At 39.7% G+C, this 14640-nt stretch overlaps 1 protein-coding gene across 3 annotated transcripts in view; it reads right to left on the bottom strand.

The window, feature by feature from the left end:
- EPB41L4A (erythrocyte membrane protein band 4.1 like 4A) overlaps positions 1 to 14640 on the bottom strand; it is a 116302-nt gene that overhangs the window by 31601 nt on the left and 70061 nt on the right. For all 3 annotated transcript variants that reach the window (XM_057367508.1, XM_057367507.1, XM_057367506.1), the window contains exons 10-13: positions 10086 to 10177; positions 9548 to 9625; positions 7040 to 7152; positions 861 to 942 (exon numbers count right to left, since the gene is read on the bottom strand). In XM_057367508.1, coding sequence (XP_057223491.1) covers positions 861 to 942; positions 7040 to 7152; positions 9548 to 9625; positions 10086 to 10177 — 365 coding nt within the window. The remainder of the gene's footprint in view (positions 1 to 860; positions 943 to 7039; positions 7153 to 9547; positions 9626 to 10085; positions 10178 to 14640) is intronic.

Raw genomic sequence — 14640 nt, 5'->3', positions numbered from 1 at the left:
CAGTTAAGAGTTACTCAGTTAAGAAAAAGACCCAACTGTCAGGATTATCAAGCATGCAGATACAGATATCCAGGCAACTAAATAAAAGGGTTAAGCGCTGTGGTTTTGACTCATTCTTTTGTCAGATCACTSTTTTTCTGATTCAGGCACACAAATTCCACCTAAAAGTTATGGATGGGGATATGAACCTCCCTCTGAATCCCAGCCCTACCTCTTCCTTTTGAATATGCTTAATAACCAGAGATCTGTACTTCAGCACTAATAAATTAGACAAAGCAGACCACAGAAATCCAGAGGAGTCCTGACAATTCACTACTCCCATGGATCAGGAACAAACACTCCTGAGTTTTATTATGAATTGCAAAGTGCAGTGGGGAATCACTGCAAGATGAACAAAACTGCTGGGAGAGAGCCTGTGCCCAGCTCCTCCCTGCTCACACCCCACCTCTCTGCTCAGAGACAGAAGGCCCATGGGCCTTCTGAGGGCTCTGACAGTCAGCTTTGACAKCTCCCAGGGGAAAGACTCACAGGATTATCCTGACCAGTGCCCTTTGGGTCATTACCTCTTTTCTTTTCTTTTCTATTTAAACCTGAAACTGACCGCCTTCCCATTAACTTGTGCTGCTTTGTGGATGTTCAAACCATGTGTCACCTGAAATCCCTGTTCCACATTCTTTGGAATATCAGGGTTTTATAAAATGAATTATTTGGCAACACTTTCTGACTTTTATCAGCAGAAGATCAGATGGTCCTGAACTCAAGGGAAGAATAAACTGTTACTAGTGATTACTAGATATGTTCCTCTATCCAATACATACACAAATGCTTAAAAGCTGTGAGAAAACTGCAGGTCTACATACCTTTTTACTGGAGAAGGTGCAATAATTTTGGTTGTTCCTTCGTCTTCCCCATTTGTTGTAATCTGGCTCACGCTCTTAGAACCTGAAAAAAATACGAAAACCAAAACAGGTGAGTCCTGCAACACAAATGTTTTGCAGAACTATTCAGCATAATCACCTGCTGAACATTGGGCTGCATGAGAGGTAAAATGGCACAGGAGATATCTGGTGTGTGCTCTACTTCTTTGGGGTGTATCAGGATCACACTTTTATGTCTTTTCCTTATTTCTAGCTGTACAAGAGCATGATAAAGTTTAGCACAAAGCATATTCACTATTCTTCCACGTAAGACAGAGAAGTCTGAAGCTGTTGTTCTCAAAGGGATACTCTGCCCCAGTCAACAGAAAGAAATTCCCTGTTCAGGCAACAGTGAGAATAAAGGTGTGAGGAGAATACAGATGGGGTCCTGCTGGTGATACGATTTCAGTTTCCATGCTATGCTGTTAATATTAACCTGTCATTTTCCTTCAGTTCACACATTGTCTTTCCACTTAATTGGCAATTTCAGACATTYCTTACAAAACTGTTACCATCTATAGAAACAGATGTCAAGTAGAACAACAAAACAATATCATTATTGATGTAGACCTCCTCTAGCCAGGATTCTGAGCATGTTCATTGAAAATAACAAAATAGATTGAAGATTATAATGCTATGTCCTCTGGGCACAAGTAACAGCATCACAGCATTGTTAATATAGTGGTACAAACCCCAAGCCATTTTGTCTGGCTAAAACAAAAATGTAATGTCTTAAATTAAGCTGTGGCAAGATTTTGTATGATAAATTTTCTCCTTAATCTCAGAGAAAGGATTTCTTCACAATCTCCCTCAACTTCCTGTACCATCCCTTTGGTATACAAAGTCTCTGAACTCTCTTCTRCCTCAACACAAATATTTGAGATATGCTAAGGCATTTGTTTGCCCATCAATTGCTTCTCTTACAGGTTAGGTCTGCTAGTCTTTTGCAGAAATMAGCAAATATATGACTTTTTCAAACAAAGGAATTAATCTCAGTACTTCACACATTCSTCTGCAAGGCAGCTTTTGATTAAGGCACATAAAGTGCTTGTAACTTMATGGAGCGATAAGAAAAACAAGCAAGGGTCAAATTACGTAAAAGTAATAGACAGGTCCAGAATTGATCCTTTGCTGTTTGGCAATATATTTATCATGCTGCAGGCACTCAGTCACTTCTGGCTGTCAAGCCATGCTGGGTTAATCAGGAGCTTTCTGTCCACACTTACAGAAAGAGTAATAATTGTCTTTAAGTATGTTCCACCTCCTCCGGTATCTTTTACTGACTACAATACTATTCTACCAACTCATACCTCTGTATGAYAACATTACCTAAAATAAAAGAGTAGACTCCAGAAAAACTGCCCAAACACTAACCCCATTGCAAAAACTCAGTTATATTGCTGTTTCTTGCATGACAAGGTAAATAAGCCTCTCAAAAATACCTTAGACAGCCAAAAACATTCATTCTTGAAAGGTCTCRCTGGTTGTTTACCTTTGGTTGGACAAGGTACTCCCTTACTGCACTGCACTGAACTTTTCCGGTGAGGTGAATGCACACCCTTACTTCCCATTTACAGCCATTTTGACCCTGATTTGTGTCTTCCATTCAAGCCAACTATTTCATTTTTAAAAACTCAAGTGTCCAAAACCAATCAGCCTGGCAAGGTAGGTAGCTGGTCTTGCCGGTTTCTTATCAGGAAAAGTCACTTAGCTGACATTATCTGGAAGGAGTGTTTGTATTTAAACCTCGTCATGAGAGCAGCTGAGTGTTATTGAATGGAAAACATGCAGTGAGAGCTCCTGCTTTGCACCCTGTGCTACTAAGAGCCCACAAAAATGAATGGACTGCCATATGTCTACACCAGCACAGMCTACTCTGTGATAATGGCTGGTTTTCATATTACTTTCCAAGCCTTTAGCCGCAAGAGTTTGCTCATCTCACTCCCCACAACTGAAATGCGGAAGCAGTCACACCCAGCCTTTTCTAAAACATGGGGTTTTAAGTAAACTTTAAAGTGCAAAGCTCAAATTAAATACATTCAGAAACAGATAAAACCACCCCACGATCCATTTTCTCAAAAATCTAAAYTTTAAACCCAATCTCACAATTTTCTGGGGCAAGACTTTGGGCCAACAGACCAACAGTTCTGTGTGCCATGGCTGAGGCTGGTGAAGCAGGGTAGTGACAGGCATCTGCAACAAAATGTGATTGCTTAGGGATTATCACAACACAGACAGAACTGTAATTGTAATAGCCACATCCAATTTTCCACCTGGCCTCTAAATCAGAATGCCAGCACTTATTTACACTGGTTTTACACAACTGACCAGAGTGAAACACAGGGATAAACCAAGTCCTCAGCTACCGAAAAACAACAAACGCTCAGCAATGTGTTTCCCACTGCCAGGCAACAGGTCTGGTCATGTCAGTGTCTGTCCTGGGAGGATGTTCCCAAGGAGCTTTTTGTGTCCAGCATTCAGCCAAAATAATAATGAACACTTTCGCCCTGTGTTGCAAAAGYTGAACATCATCAGAGTAGCCCTAAGAGGGTAAGACAGAACAGCGAGAGATCCTGGTCCATGTTTGAATTTATTATTTGCATCCAGAGCAAAACACAACTGTAATTCTCTTTCTGCTGAAATGGGAAGAATAAACAAATGAAACAAGTTACACTTATCTCACAAGATTTGACAGAACAAAACAAACAAACCTTTTCACCTAATGAACACTGATTTKAATATCAGCCTAAACATGTGGCAGAAAAACCCCATGCACTAMTATAAAACCACAGTCAAAATGCAGTATAAAAGCATAGCCATTAAAGTTTCCTGATATGATTTTTCCACTAGCCCTAGAACAACTGAGATATGAAATGTATCAAACAAATGACAAAATGGAGGTTACTGCATTTTAAACCATTGCAATCTGTATTCTAGGACAATAATCTGCCATGCTGAAAGCAAAAGGTCTGCACTGTGCATCCTATCAGGAGAAACAATGGCAATGGCTTTTATATGAGAAAAATGGTTTCTCTCTGTTCACATTATCATCTCCTTCAATCTCTCTGGTAAACCAGACTGAAAACAGAAATAATATTTTGTATCATTGTCTTAGCACCTGCTCCAACTCTTAACCCAGAGTTCACCAAGTGTCTGCAGTCCTCAGGACTTCTCCATACTTTAATGGACCAATGAAACAAAGAAATATTATCATTCAGCTGTGCTGGGGATAACTAACTTCTACCTTCAGGTGACGGAAAAAAATATAAAAAACACATACTATGTTTAAGGCACCACAACATGTATAAAAAAGAAGAAACAAGGGAAAGGATTTTAATTATGTCAGAGGTTAGAGGWTTCAGCACTTCACAGACACTTATCTTGTGGAGGCAATGCTAATTCTATACGCTGTAGTCACGCACTTGCTCTCACTGTCCTCAAAACCACCGCTGTGACTGATCCCATCACTGGCACCCGTACATTAAAAAAAAAMCAAAAAAAAAGCCAAAAAAAATTTTAAAAAAAAAAAAAACAGAATGGCTAACTGCAGTAACTGCAAAAATGAAGCCTTTGATACATTTGACTTTGCCATCTTAAGAAAAGGAAAATAGGGAAAGAAGCAGGTGAGGAAAGATGCTGAACTCGGAGAAGGTGGGAAGAAGTTATTTCATATGAGCTATTTGTGAGGTGTTGCTGGATTTTGGGAAAATAAATGGAACCCTGACTTTCGTTCAAAAAAATTCAATTATAAGCCATGTCCAGTTGAATATTAATTAAARTGGTATTTGATGGAAAATACCTTAAGATATAATACATGCAAACTAAAATCACACTGTTTAAGGTATTGGACAAGTAATATTCACCAYTGGACAAGTAATTATTACACCATATTACAAACAGAAAATGAAGAACAAAGGACTAGCCATCAAGGATCACCATCTGCATAGTGTCATTATGTAAAARGAATATTTATTTYAAGAAGGAATGTCCCATCATTTTCTCAAACATTTTAGTCAGGGAAACTTTTACATAATTTATCAAACTTACTAGACTACCTGGTTAATTTCCAAGATAAAAACTAGTCTATAAAATAAAATCTACATTGGGATAATGTATTTAAGCAAGTGACACATAAAATATGCCAAATAGTCTTGATTTATTGTGCAGTAGGGACTTTGTTATAACCAAGAACAATTTTAGATCAAAAAAGGTAGGTTTATTTTATGCAATAGGCTGTCACACGTTGTCTGACACAGGGAGGAGAGGGAGCATTAGTGTTCTTTCACTTTCTGAAAGCCTGTTTAAATGGAGAATACTCAACGTTTAGCATTGTGAATAGCCAAAGACAGAATGGAAAAAAGGAAAAAAAAGGAAAAATATGCTTATTAATAGGGAAAGATGGCATTGGAATGTTCTCTTCCCTTAACCCTTATTTTGAGGAGGAAAAGAAACAAATTCATTTAACATTAATATCATTTGAGTTAGTACATTTGCCCCAGAAGAATATGACTGCACACTTGGAGCACATAGGTAATCAATTACGTTGAATTAAAAATGAAAACAGATGGATGACAGAGATTACAAAACTACACATAAGTAAAATGGTGAAAAAGCAGCCACTTCATTTTAAAGTGAGACAAAGTGTATAAAAGCATCAAAACAGCCAACACATGTTGCCCAGAGAATTCTGCATCATGTTACATCAGCAGAAGAGGATAAGGGAAGGTTTCAGCTTTTCCTCMCAGCCAAATGAACAAACAAAATACWTGCACAGCCCTGAGCCCTGCAGCAGCACAGACTGACCCTGTGCTGAGGAGAACGTTTACTTCTATCCAAGAGGTGAGTTTTAGCTGACAGATAGCCACACWAACTTCTACAAACAGAACTGGGGACTAGTGAGACAGGGAATGATGTTTGGCTTGAACTACTGCCCTAAGAACAGGACTGTCCAGCTGAACAAAAAGGTTAATTCATTAGTTTTAAGGGTGAACAGCTTCTTGTACTCTCAGGCACCCCCTTAAAACTGCAGATACAACAAAATAGATCATAATCAGAAAGCAAATCAATTCTTCTCTTTTTACACTAAGCTAAATAAAATAAAATAGTTTTCTTTTAATGTTGCAAACTGCCTCTATTTTCCAAGGCTATTCTTCAAATTATGTTACATTTCAAGAGCCACTACAGCTAAAAGGCAGAACACATTTTGTTTCTGAGTCAAAACGAAAAAGACTTCTTTCAGGGTGAACATTGGAGGTTTCCAGACATGAATGTCCACTCTTTTTAAAAATAGGTACRCAAATTTTATAGTGGCATATTAACCCATGATAAAAGAGAAATATTGTTTACATTTCAAAGCCCAGACAAGCTTTTTCTCAAAAAGCAAATACACACACACATGCTTAAATCCATAGACAAGTTTGGCTGAAATGTATGCACCTTCTGTCACAGAGGAAGCTAAGGATTGCCATGTAATCACATGTAGAACTGGAGTTTGACATCTCCATTACTAAATTTCAGYGAGCATCACCCATTATTCAGGGCATGACTTCTGGATTATGTGATCCACACATAATCCTACTTTGTCTGAYACCTGTAAAAACTTCCAGCTTGCTGTGACAGCTTCTGCATGCAGAAAAGATTTCCAGCTCACACATCTGAAGCCTGTTAAAATTGCAGGGCACCAACTTCTGTTCCACCACTTAATATCAAAATGAAGGGATACTGCTCCTGAACTGAGAAGAAGGTGCACAAAAGTGGCACCTTGGTTCAAGCAGCCCAAACAATGGGACACTAACCAAGACACGTATCTGCAAGAGACAGGACTCCTGAGGAAAAAAAAACATGCTCTCACTGCCTGTTTTCAAACTTTCCTTTCAACCCTTACATCAGACCCACACACATGGGGTTGTATCATCTTTAATCCACAGAAATTCTTTTGTTCAGAAAGCCGGAGGTTTTGTATCGTGTTAAGCTTAGATACAAATACTGACCTAAGGCAAAACATAGAAACCTTTCTGAGAGATCCTCGAGGACATTGCAGCAGTTCTGAGTCACCTCATGATGACAAAATCGACCAAAAAAACAAGAAGACATCTCCCCCAGRGCAGCAGAGAAGGACCGACCTGTCTGTTGTGTTCTTTTGGGGTAAGTCTTGCTGCGACTCCTTTCAATGCTCTGGCCAGGCCGCGGAAGCTGCACAGAAGGGTCTCTGGTCATTCGCAAAGACGTTTTGCCACTTTAAAACACAATAAAATMATGAGAAAACACTTGAAAAGGTTATCAAATAGGATCTTTAGACTTGTAAAAATGCATAGTGTTTGGGTAGCATGTTTTTTAGCTTGTCATCCCATTTCTGGTTCTCCTGCTAAGTAGCACTACCCTGAATTTTGTTTTGAGTCAGTCACTGGCAAAATCATCAACAGATTGTGCCAAGCTCTTCTATATTTAGCACTTTCAACTGGAGATAAGGCACTAAACAAAATGTGGTTTGTTAGGAATAGCCTAAGATAGCATGACCTTTTCTAGCCTACAATATTCTGAGATACTCCTTTCTTAAGTAATATTATTCCTTCCTATTTTTTTTCTGTAAGTTTTCCTCCCAGAAAAACTTACTTAATAGTGTTCACACATATTTAATATTGCTCCGTTCCAGTCATTTAGGGGCTACTCTTCTGCCATATGGAATGACAATCTAAAAGACGGCAAAACAACTGTAATAAAGGACTTTCACTAGCACAGCTCCAGATGGCAACAAATTGAGTAGAAGTGCTGATTCTCACTTACAGTAAGGCTTTTCTTCACTGCACAATTGAAGTAAGTTATTCATTTTAAATAAATTATTTTATGTTCATTTTAATGTTCCTCTCCATGTGACTAAGCAGGATATAATGTTCATAACAAAAATCTAAAATTCRTATTTCTCCCAAAAATTCCAAGTTTGCTTCTGGAAACTTACTACACAAGAGAAGTAATTGTTGCTATTAATTCCTTAATTCCCCCCAAGTTTGGTGATTTTGAAGTAAAAGGTATTGTACTAGAAAGTATCAAGCAACAATATAGGTTTTACATATGCAAATTTTCTGAATTATGTGAATAGATTCCGTTAAATACTGATAATATTTTCACCAATAGCCTTCACAGACAGCACTGCAGAATTCTCATATTCTCAAAATTGTAAGAGTTAAGAGASAAAAATTTTCAAATTCTAACATCACAGTAACACTTTATATATTCAGTTTAAAATATACTCCCATGTCAGCCAGAAAACTTTTCTGCCCAACTTTTAAATTTGGTAGCCATAATCATCTTGCAAGATCCATAAGCAACTTTAACCCAACATCTGGAAATAGGACCTTCCATGCCCACTAAGACCTCCAAAGCACCTGATCTTAAGACAAGAAAATTGCTTTCCTGAAAACAGTCTGACACATAATGAGAAGTACCTAGAAGATTTAAAAAACAATAAAAATCTAAAAAAAATTAAAATAAAAAAAATAAAGTAAACACTACCAAGCCAAATGAGGATATCATGGTCCCCCCACATACACAGGAAAACAGTGGGATTATGGTTTCTGCTTTAAACTAATGATGCGTGCACATACACAACAGTCACTGCTTTTGGTGCTACAATGGAGATCAGAGATAAAGAGGGAAGAAAATCAGAATTGTCAGCTCTGACCATCGTCCCAACATGGCAAACCTGATCACAGATCACCCACTAAATTTATTATCAAAGGAAAATGAACTGAAATGCACCCCCAACAGCAATAGCAGAAATATGACTAACTGCTTCATTGCATGCTGGTYTTTAATCTACTGGAAAGTTCTTGCCAGTAAGAAACTTTCTCGTGCTCAGCACAAGTACCCTGCTCCAGTCTGTGGAGTGGCTCAATAGAAAAAATTCATCTGCAGTGCTCTGGCAAGGATCGAGAGAACTCCTATCCACTGTCAGAGATGGGGTAATGCAGGTCAGGAYCCACTACAAATAAAAAAGGCAGGACAATAATTCCCCTGTTATCCACAGTAAGGAGAATCTGGATCATGCCAGGGAATGTGATTACTCAAATAACCTGGATTATGAAATAGACAAAGTGACAAAGATCTGCCTGACTAATGATGATTAACTATATTCATTATGATCCATTTATTTCTTGCATGATAGTGGAAACAGTGTTCCTTATTCACCCTTAATTTCCAGTTTACAGCATYTTTCAAGTCTTAGAGCCTTGAACATTCATCCGTTTTCTCACCTCTTCAAGTTAGAAAAGATACATCCTCATTTTGGTATTACCCAGCTTCCAGGAAAACCCCTTTAGGACATGAGCATAAATTCAGAATTTATAAGGAGATACTGACTTAAAGCACTGCCAGGGCTGCTCCCACTTTGGACACAGGTACAGCAGGCTTCAACCAATTCTGGGTATCTGGAGAATGGGAATAAATTTACATTTGTCCCAAAACTGCCAGACTCCCAAGGAGAGTCTGTTAAAATAGCCCTGATTCATCCTTTGCCTCGAGAACTATACTGGGTCATACTCTGGGTGGGGATTTTCTTTCATTTGAAGGAAAGGGGAGAAAAGAAGGAATGAAGAAGGAAAGAACTGAAGTTTAAACAATTTTTTAAAAATCACCTGTACCGATGTTTATAACCTATGGATCCAAACTTGCTGACTTTTCTTGACAGAGAGTTKGATTCATTCTCTGGCACCCTGTGTAGTTTGAAAAATGAAACAACAGAGTAAGCTGCATAGATAGGTCTGAATTTTAGTCCCCTTCCATGTCAAGAAAAAAGAATGCAAATTTGGGCTAAAAAAAAAAATAATTCTGCTAGTTCCTCTTCATCCCTACCCCTGGACAGACTCTTATGGGCCTGAGAGTCTCCCAAAGCCAGCTGTTTGTCCCCTTCTATTTTGGCAACACACCACTTTAATTMAGAGTCAAGTGTAAACTGCTGGGATCAGCACCCTTTTATTTAATTTTTGGAGAAGGCAAACTCACCCTGCCACAGWAGTGAGACTGCAGGAGGGATCTTCAGTTCACTCATTTTCAGCATTGCTAAAGGCAGCATCAAGAAGCAAGCCTTTGTTTCACCACTGTGCAGGTGTAACAAGGCTCCTACTCAGCGTAGCAGCCCCATAGTAAACACAACGTAACTTCTGCATCACTCACCTGAAAAATGTGTGATGTTCTACACAGCACTTCCAGAGATGTTTGCATGTGACCTTGTTACGTGCTTCAAAAAAGAAGGAAGTTTCGTTGCACTGAAGGTAAAACAAAACAARAGAGCACTCTTGTGAGGGATCYGGCCATTGAAGTGAATCTTTACTTATTGTTCTCATACATGYGAGCCAAAAGAAACAAAGACCTATKGTAATTTTACTAAAGATTTATAGGAAATGACAATTCCAAACTCATTCAGTACTGCTTGGTGCCTCACAAGCTTCTCCTAGCTACTCATCCTGCTGCTTTCAGAGTTCCCAGTGTACTACAGATGAGGCACTGCAAATCAGGAACTGYTTCCAGAATTGCCTGCACACTATGGAGATCTCTCTCCTTTGAGCCACTGTGGCGTTTGTCTGTTCTTTCAGGAAACACATTTTGCTCATCAAACAAGTAGAGAAAACCACTTCTTTTCCTATGGTTACTTCCAATCGCATCTGCAGGAGCAAGGCAGGGGTGAGACAATGGGAGCAGAGGCTGCAGAAGGACCCTCGCAGCCATGGCCAGCTGTTGTGCTTACARCCCTGTCCTTACAACCCTGACAAAGGCACACACTGAAAAAAAATGTGAAGATGTACATTAAATATTCCTGTCCTTTCAGCTGCTTTAAAAATTTGTCCTGCAGTCTCCAAAACATGCTGCAGCTCATGTTCCTGTAACCTCACCACCCCTTTTACCCACAGGAGGAAAGAGAGCCCAGCACAGGTGATGCAGAGAGCTTGTCTAYACTACTGGCTTACACACACAAGGACACTCTATCCCTTCTCTGTTTCATGTTGCCTCTCAGATCAGCTAAAGACTGATCTGGCAGGGCCTTTCAGATTTCCACAGGAGAGCTGGGAATTGGTGCAGCGGTACACCATAGCACCCACATGCTCCRCCGAAAGGCTGAAAATGTGTTACAAAACCCTTCAAAGGACACAAGTCAGAGGGGGTCATTACTCTGCCTGAGCACAAAACACCTCTGAAACTACATGCTGCTTCAAGAGTGCTTGGCAAACAGCTCCCTGTTTGCTTGGCCATGCCAGCCTGATGACACAGATTTCAGGTTCAAGGCTGCACCTAGCCAGCTCAGCTCCCAGGCAAGACAAGCTCAGTGCCCCTTGAAGAGAAGACACGCACTAAAATGACAGATCCTCCCTCTGGGGGCCAGAAGATCCCTCATTCTTGGAGTTCATTGATTACTCCCAGGGCAAGAGGCCACTGCCAGTAGATTTATTCCATTCCAGGGAGCACTGAACCCACCCACACAGCGAAACTTATTCAAGAACCTACAATTCAGAGCAGGTATTAGCTACCATAATTTACAACATGTATATGGGCTCCCAGCAATGCAGGCTCAGAAAATGAAGAAAACCTCAAAACCACAGTAGGAACCCTGTRCCAGGACACACCCCATTCCTCCTCATCACAGTGAGCGTTATTATAACATGAGGATGGATCTTGCCCCATTAGAGAGCGCACTGCATGTACCTGTACTACACCTGCACACATATTATTAATATAATATGTATATTATTACAACAGGATTACTAAGACTGGCTCAAGAGCTACTACTTCAGAGCATTATTCTTTACCAGGTTCAGCACACACCTGGATATCATCAGCTGTAGTTTCCAGTAGGAAGCATYCTGTCTTTATTCATCAACATAAAGCAGACAAGCCACAGCCTATGTTACAAAATGTACTATTACTCGAGGTCAATCTTTGAGAGCATTATAACAAGTCAGGAGTTAAAAACTGATAAAGCTGTGCCAGTTTGCCTGTCAAGATAGAAACAAAGATATCTCAGCTTTATATTGCAGCAATTTAAAAATACTAAGGTAAAATTAGAAAAGAAGCTGACACTATCAGTTTAGTGTCAGTGAATTTAACTTTATGCAGGCCTTGAACTAATCTTACAGTCTTTCTACAATGGCTCAGATGTGATTAAGAAAAGACAAGAAAACCCCAAAGCAACCAAAACAAGCCAAAACTGTTTTATATGACATATTAATATCACTGTGCTTGCTCACCTCCACCTTCTCTATCACTCTGAGTTAAGTGGGTGCAAATGCAAATGATACRAAAGTCATTTGCAATTCTTAAACCATAAAGATCAAAACGCTATTTTTGCCTGGAAATTACATGTAAGATAAATTTGACTTAAGATTGAGAGGAACCTATCCTCAAACCCTGCTCAATCTTCCCAAGAAACTGCAGGAACAATGAATCAAACTAGAAGCTCCTAGCTGGAACTTGCACCTCAAGATGGAATACAGCATTTGATAGGAAAAGAAGGTGCACAGCTTATTATTAACACTTATTAACATAATTATTTTTCAGATTTCTGACACAAAAAGCAGATTTAAAAGACAAAGCATATTTGCAGTGTTTTCTGGACTATTTAAACAAACAAAAATATATTGTATTTAGACTAGTTTAAGCCACCAAAATGGGGAGTATTATGCACTTTTGACTTGTACTTGACTGGTATTGCTCCTGAAGAGTCATTACCAATTTCACCTTGTGAATTCAGCTGAGGGAGGCCTCTTCATCTGAATATGGAAGACTGCAGATGAAGGCACAAAAATTTGCAAGTCATTTTTTACTGCGCAGTTTGGGAGATTGTTCTGACTTGAAAATACCCAAATTTCAAGAGCTCCTGAAACGAAATTTTCAGAATTCAAAAAGACCTTGTTCTCACAGCAAAAATCACAAAAGCAAGTGTTTTGCACATTGAAATCTTTCTGTTTGGTGAAAGAGAAACAGGAAAAGTAACAAGAACAGCAGCTTTGCATAMACCCTGCTAAGGAGTGAAATCATTCACATGCATGTTCAGACACAGAGCAGCTAATGCAAAAGGCAGAAAACAGCACCAGGGCTGCAGGGAACAGCAGCAAAGTACTCAGTACCTACAGGCAAAAAAGCTCCACATCTCTCACTCCTGCCTGTTACTACATTTACATTCCCAGCCTACACAGTCTATCAAAGCRTTTTTTTCTGTTTTCTTTCATGTCCCTGGTTGAGAGAGATATCCAGGGAGWAGGGAGTGCTCCTCACATGGGAGAACACATGAGGTACACCGGGCACCCCTTCCACTGCTCACTTGCACACAGAGCATCCTTTGTGATCCAGCTCTGCTTTGCTGGCACACAGGGGAGGGCTCTGGCAGCCACCTGTGTCACTGGACTGTTTCCAGCAAGGTTGCTCAACAGACACATTACCAGGAACTGTGCACAGGCATTCAATGGATCTATCAGTTTTCTGATATTTCACTTCTCTCATATTCAAAAATTCTTTGTTCGTTGTGTTCTGGGAATGTGAACATGCGCAGTCCTTGCAGGGGAAGGGCTCCCAATTTCATGCTGATACTTAGAGTTGCCACAGAAAACCTAAGAGGCTACCAAGTCAGAATTCACAGCCTGGATTCTGCCTCAGGGGACAATGAAATACTGATTCAATGATTAACACCACTCAAAAAGAACTTCAGTCTCATGTTCAGGGACAGCCAAATATTAAAGGCTGCATTTGGCTTATGAAGGGGCAACAGCAATGGCCTTAGGGAGAAAATACATAATATAAGCAGAGTAATGAAAGATAAAACCAAATTACTGGTGGTCATGCTGGTACACAACAGCATCAGGTGTGTGAGGCAGCTAAAAAATTAAGAAGGTATTATTCTCATGGAAAAGATATGAATAAGTACAAGAGGCTACTCGGCAGAAACAGAAAAGCTGAAGCAACTTACTTCATTGTAAGACACAAAGCAATAACATCCTCTGCTCCGTAAACACCAAGTTTACTGTGTGAAGTGAAGCAATGTAAACGGCAAAATGAGCAACCATGGGTTTAGCTGACATAGACACACCTTGTGGGGTTTTGGCAGCCTAAAGACATAGGCTTGTGGGTTTAGATTGTCTGTTACCTGTCAAAAAGATCAGGATATCCATTTCCACCCCTCTAGTAGGAAATACACAGATTCTTCCGGCATGTTTGAAAAAATTTCACACCAATCTCAGGGCGCAACAATACAGAAGTTACCACAAGTAACTCCACACAACAATTCATTGGTACTAAAGGCACCAACATCTTCCTCTTTACGAGCAGTACCCCTGAAAAGTGCCAGTCAGGGTGAGTAAGGGCAGCTGGTGTGTGTGCAAAGATGGATCAAAACCCACCATGCAGAGGGTTTTCACTGCATATGGAAAAAATTATTCACACAAAGCACTCGGCACACTCAGAAATAATCTGCCCCATTACAYGGTGTTAGCTCCTTCCCTTTAAGCCATAAATTTAAATACATGGGAAAGTCCCTTTTATTTCTACTCCTCCTGAATCTCCTCTGGATCTCTCTACAACTAACTGGAGACAAGCAAAACATTTCAGACTTGGTATACCACATCTGATACAAGTGGTAATTCCCTGAACTGTAAAGTGACATTCCAGGAGGCAGAACGGAGAGAAAATGGCATATTTGCTCTCCTATAATATATTTATGTATCATATGGGATGACAAAACAAT

Source organism: Malurus melanocephalus, unplaced genomic scaffold (genome assembly GCF_030028575.1).
Source record: "Malurus melanocephalus ecotype Western Australia unplaced genomic scaffold, MMel_1.1 scaffold_80, whole genome shotgun sequence".
Lineage (NCBI taxonomy): Eukaryota > Metazoa > Chordata > Aves > Passeriformes > Maluridae > Malurus > Malurus melanocephalus.
This window is presented reverse-complemented; position numbering and strand designations above follow the sequence as displayed.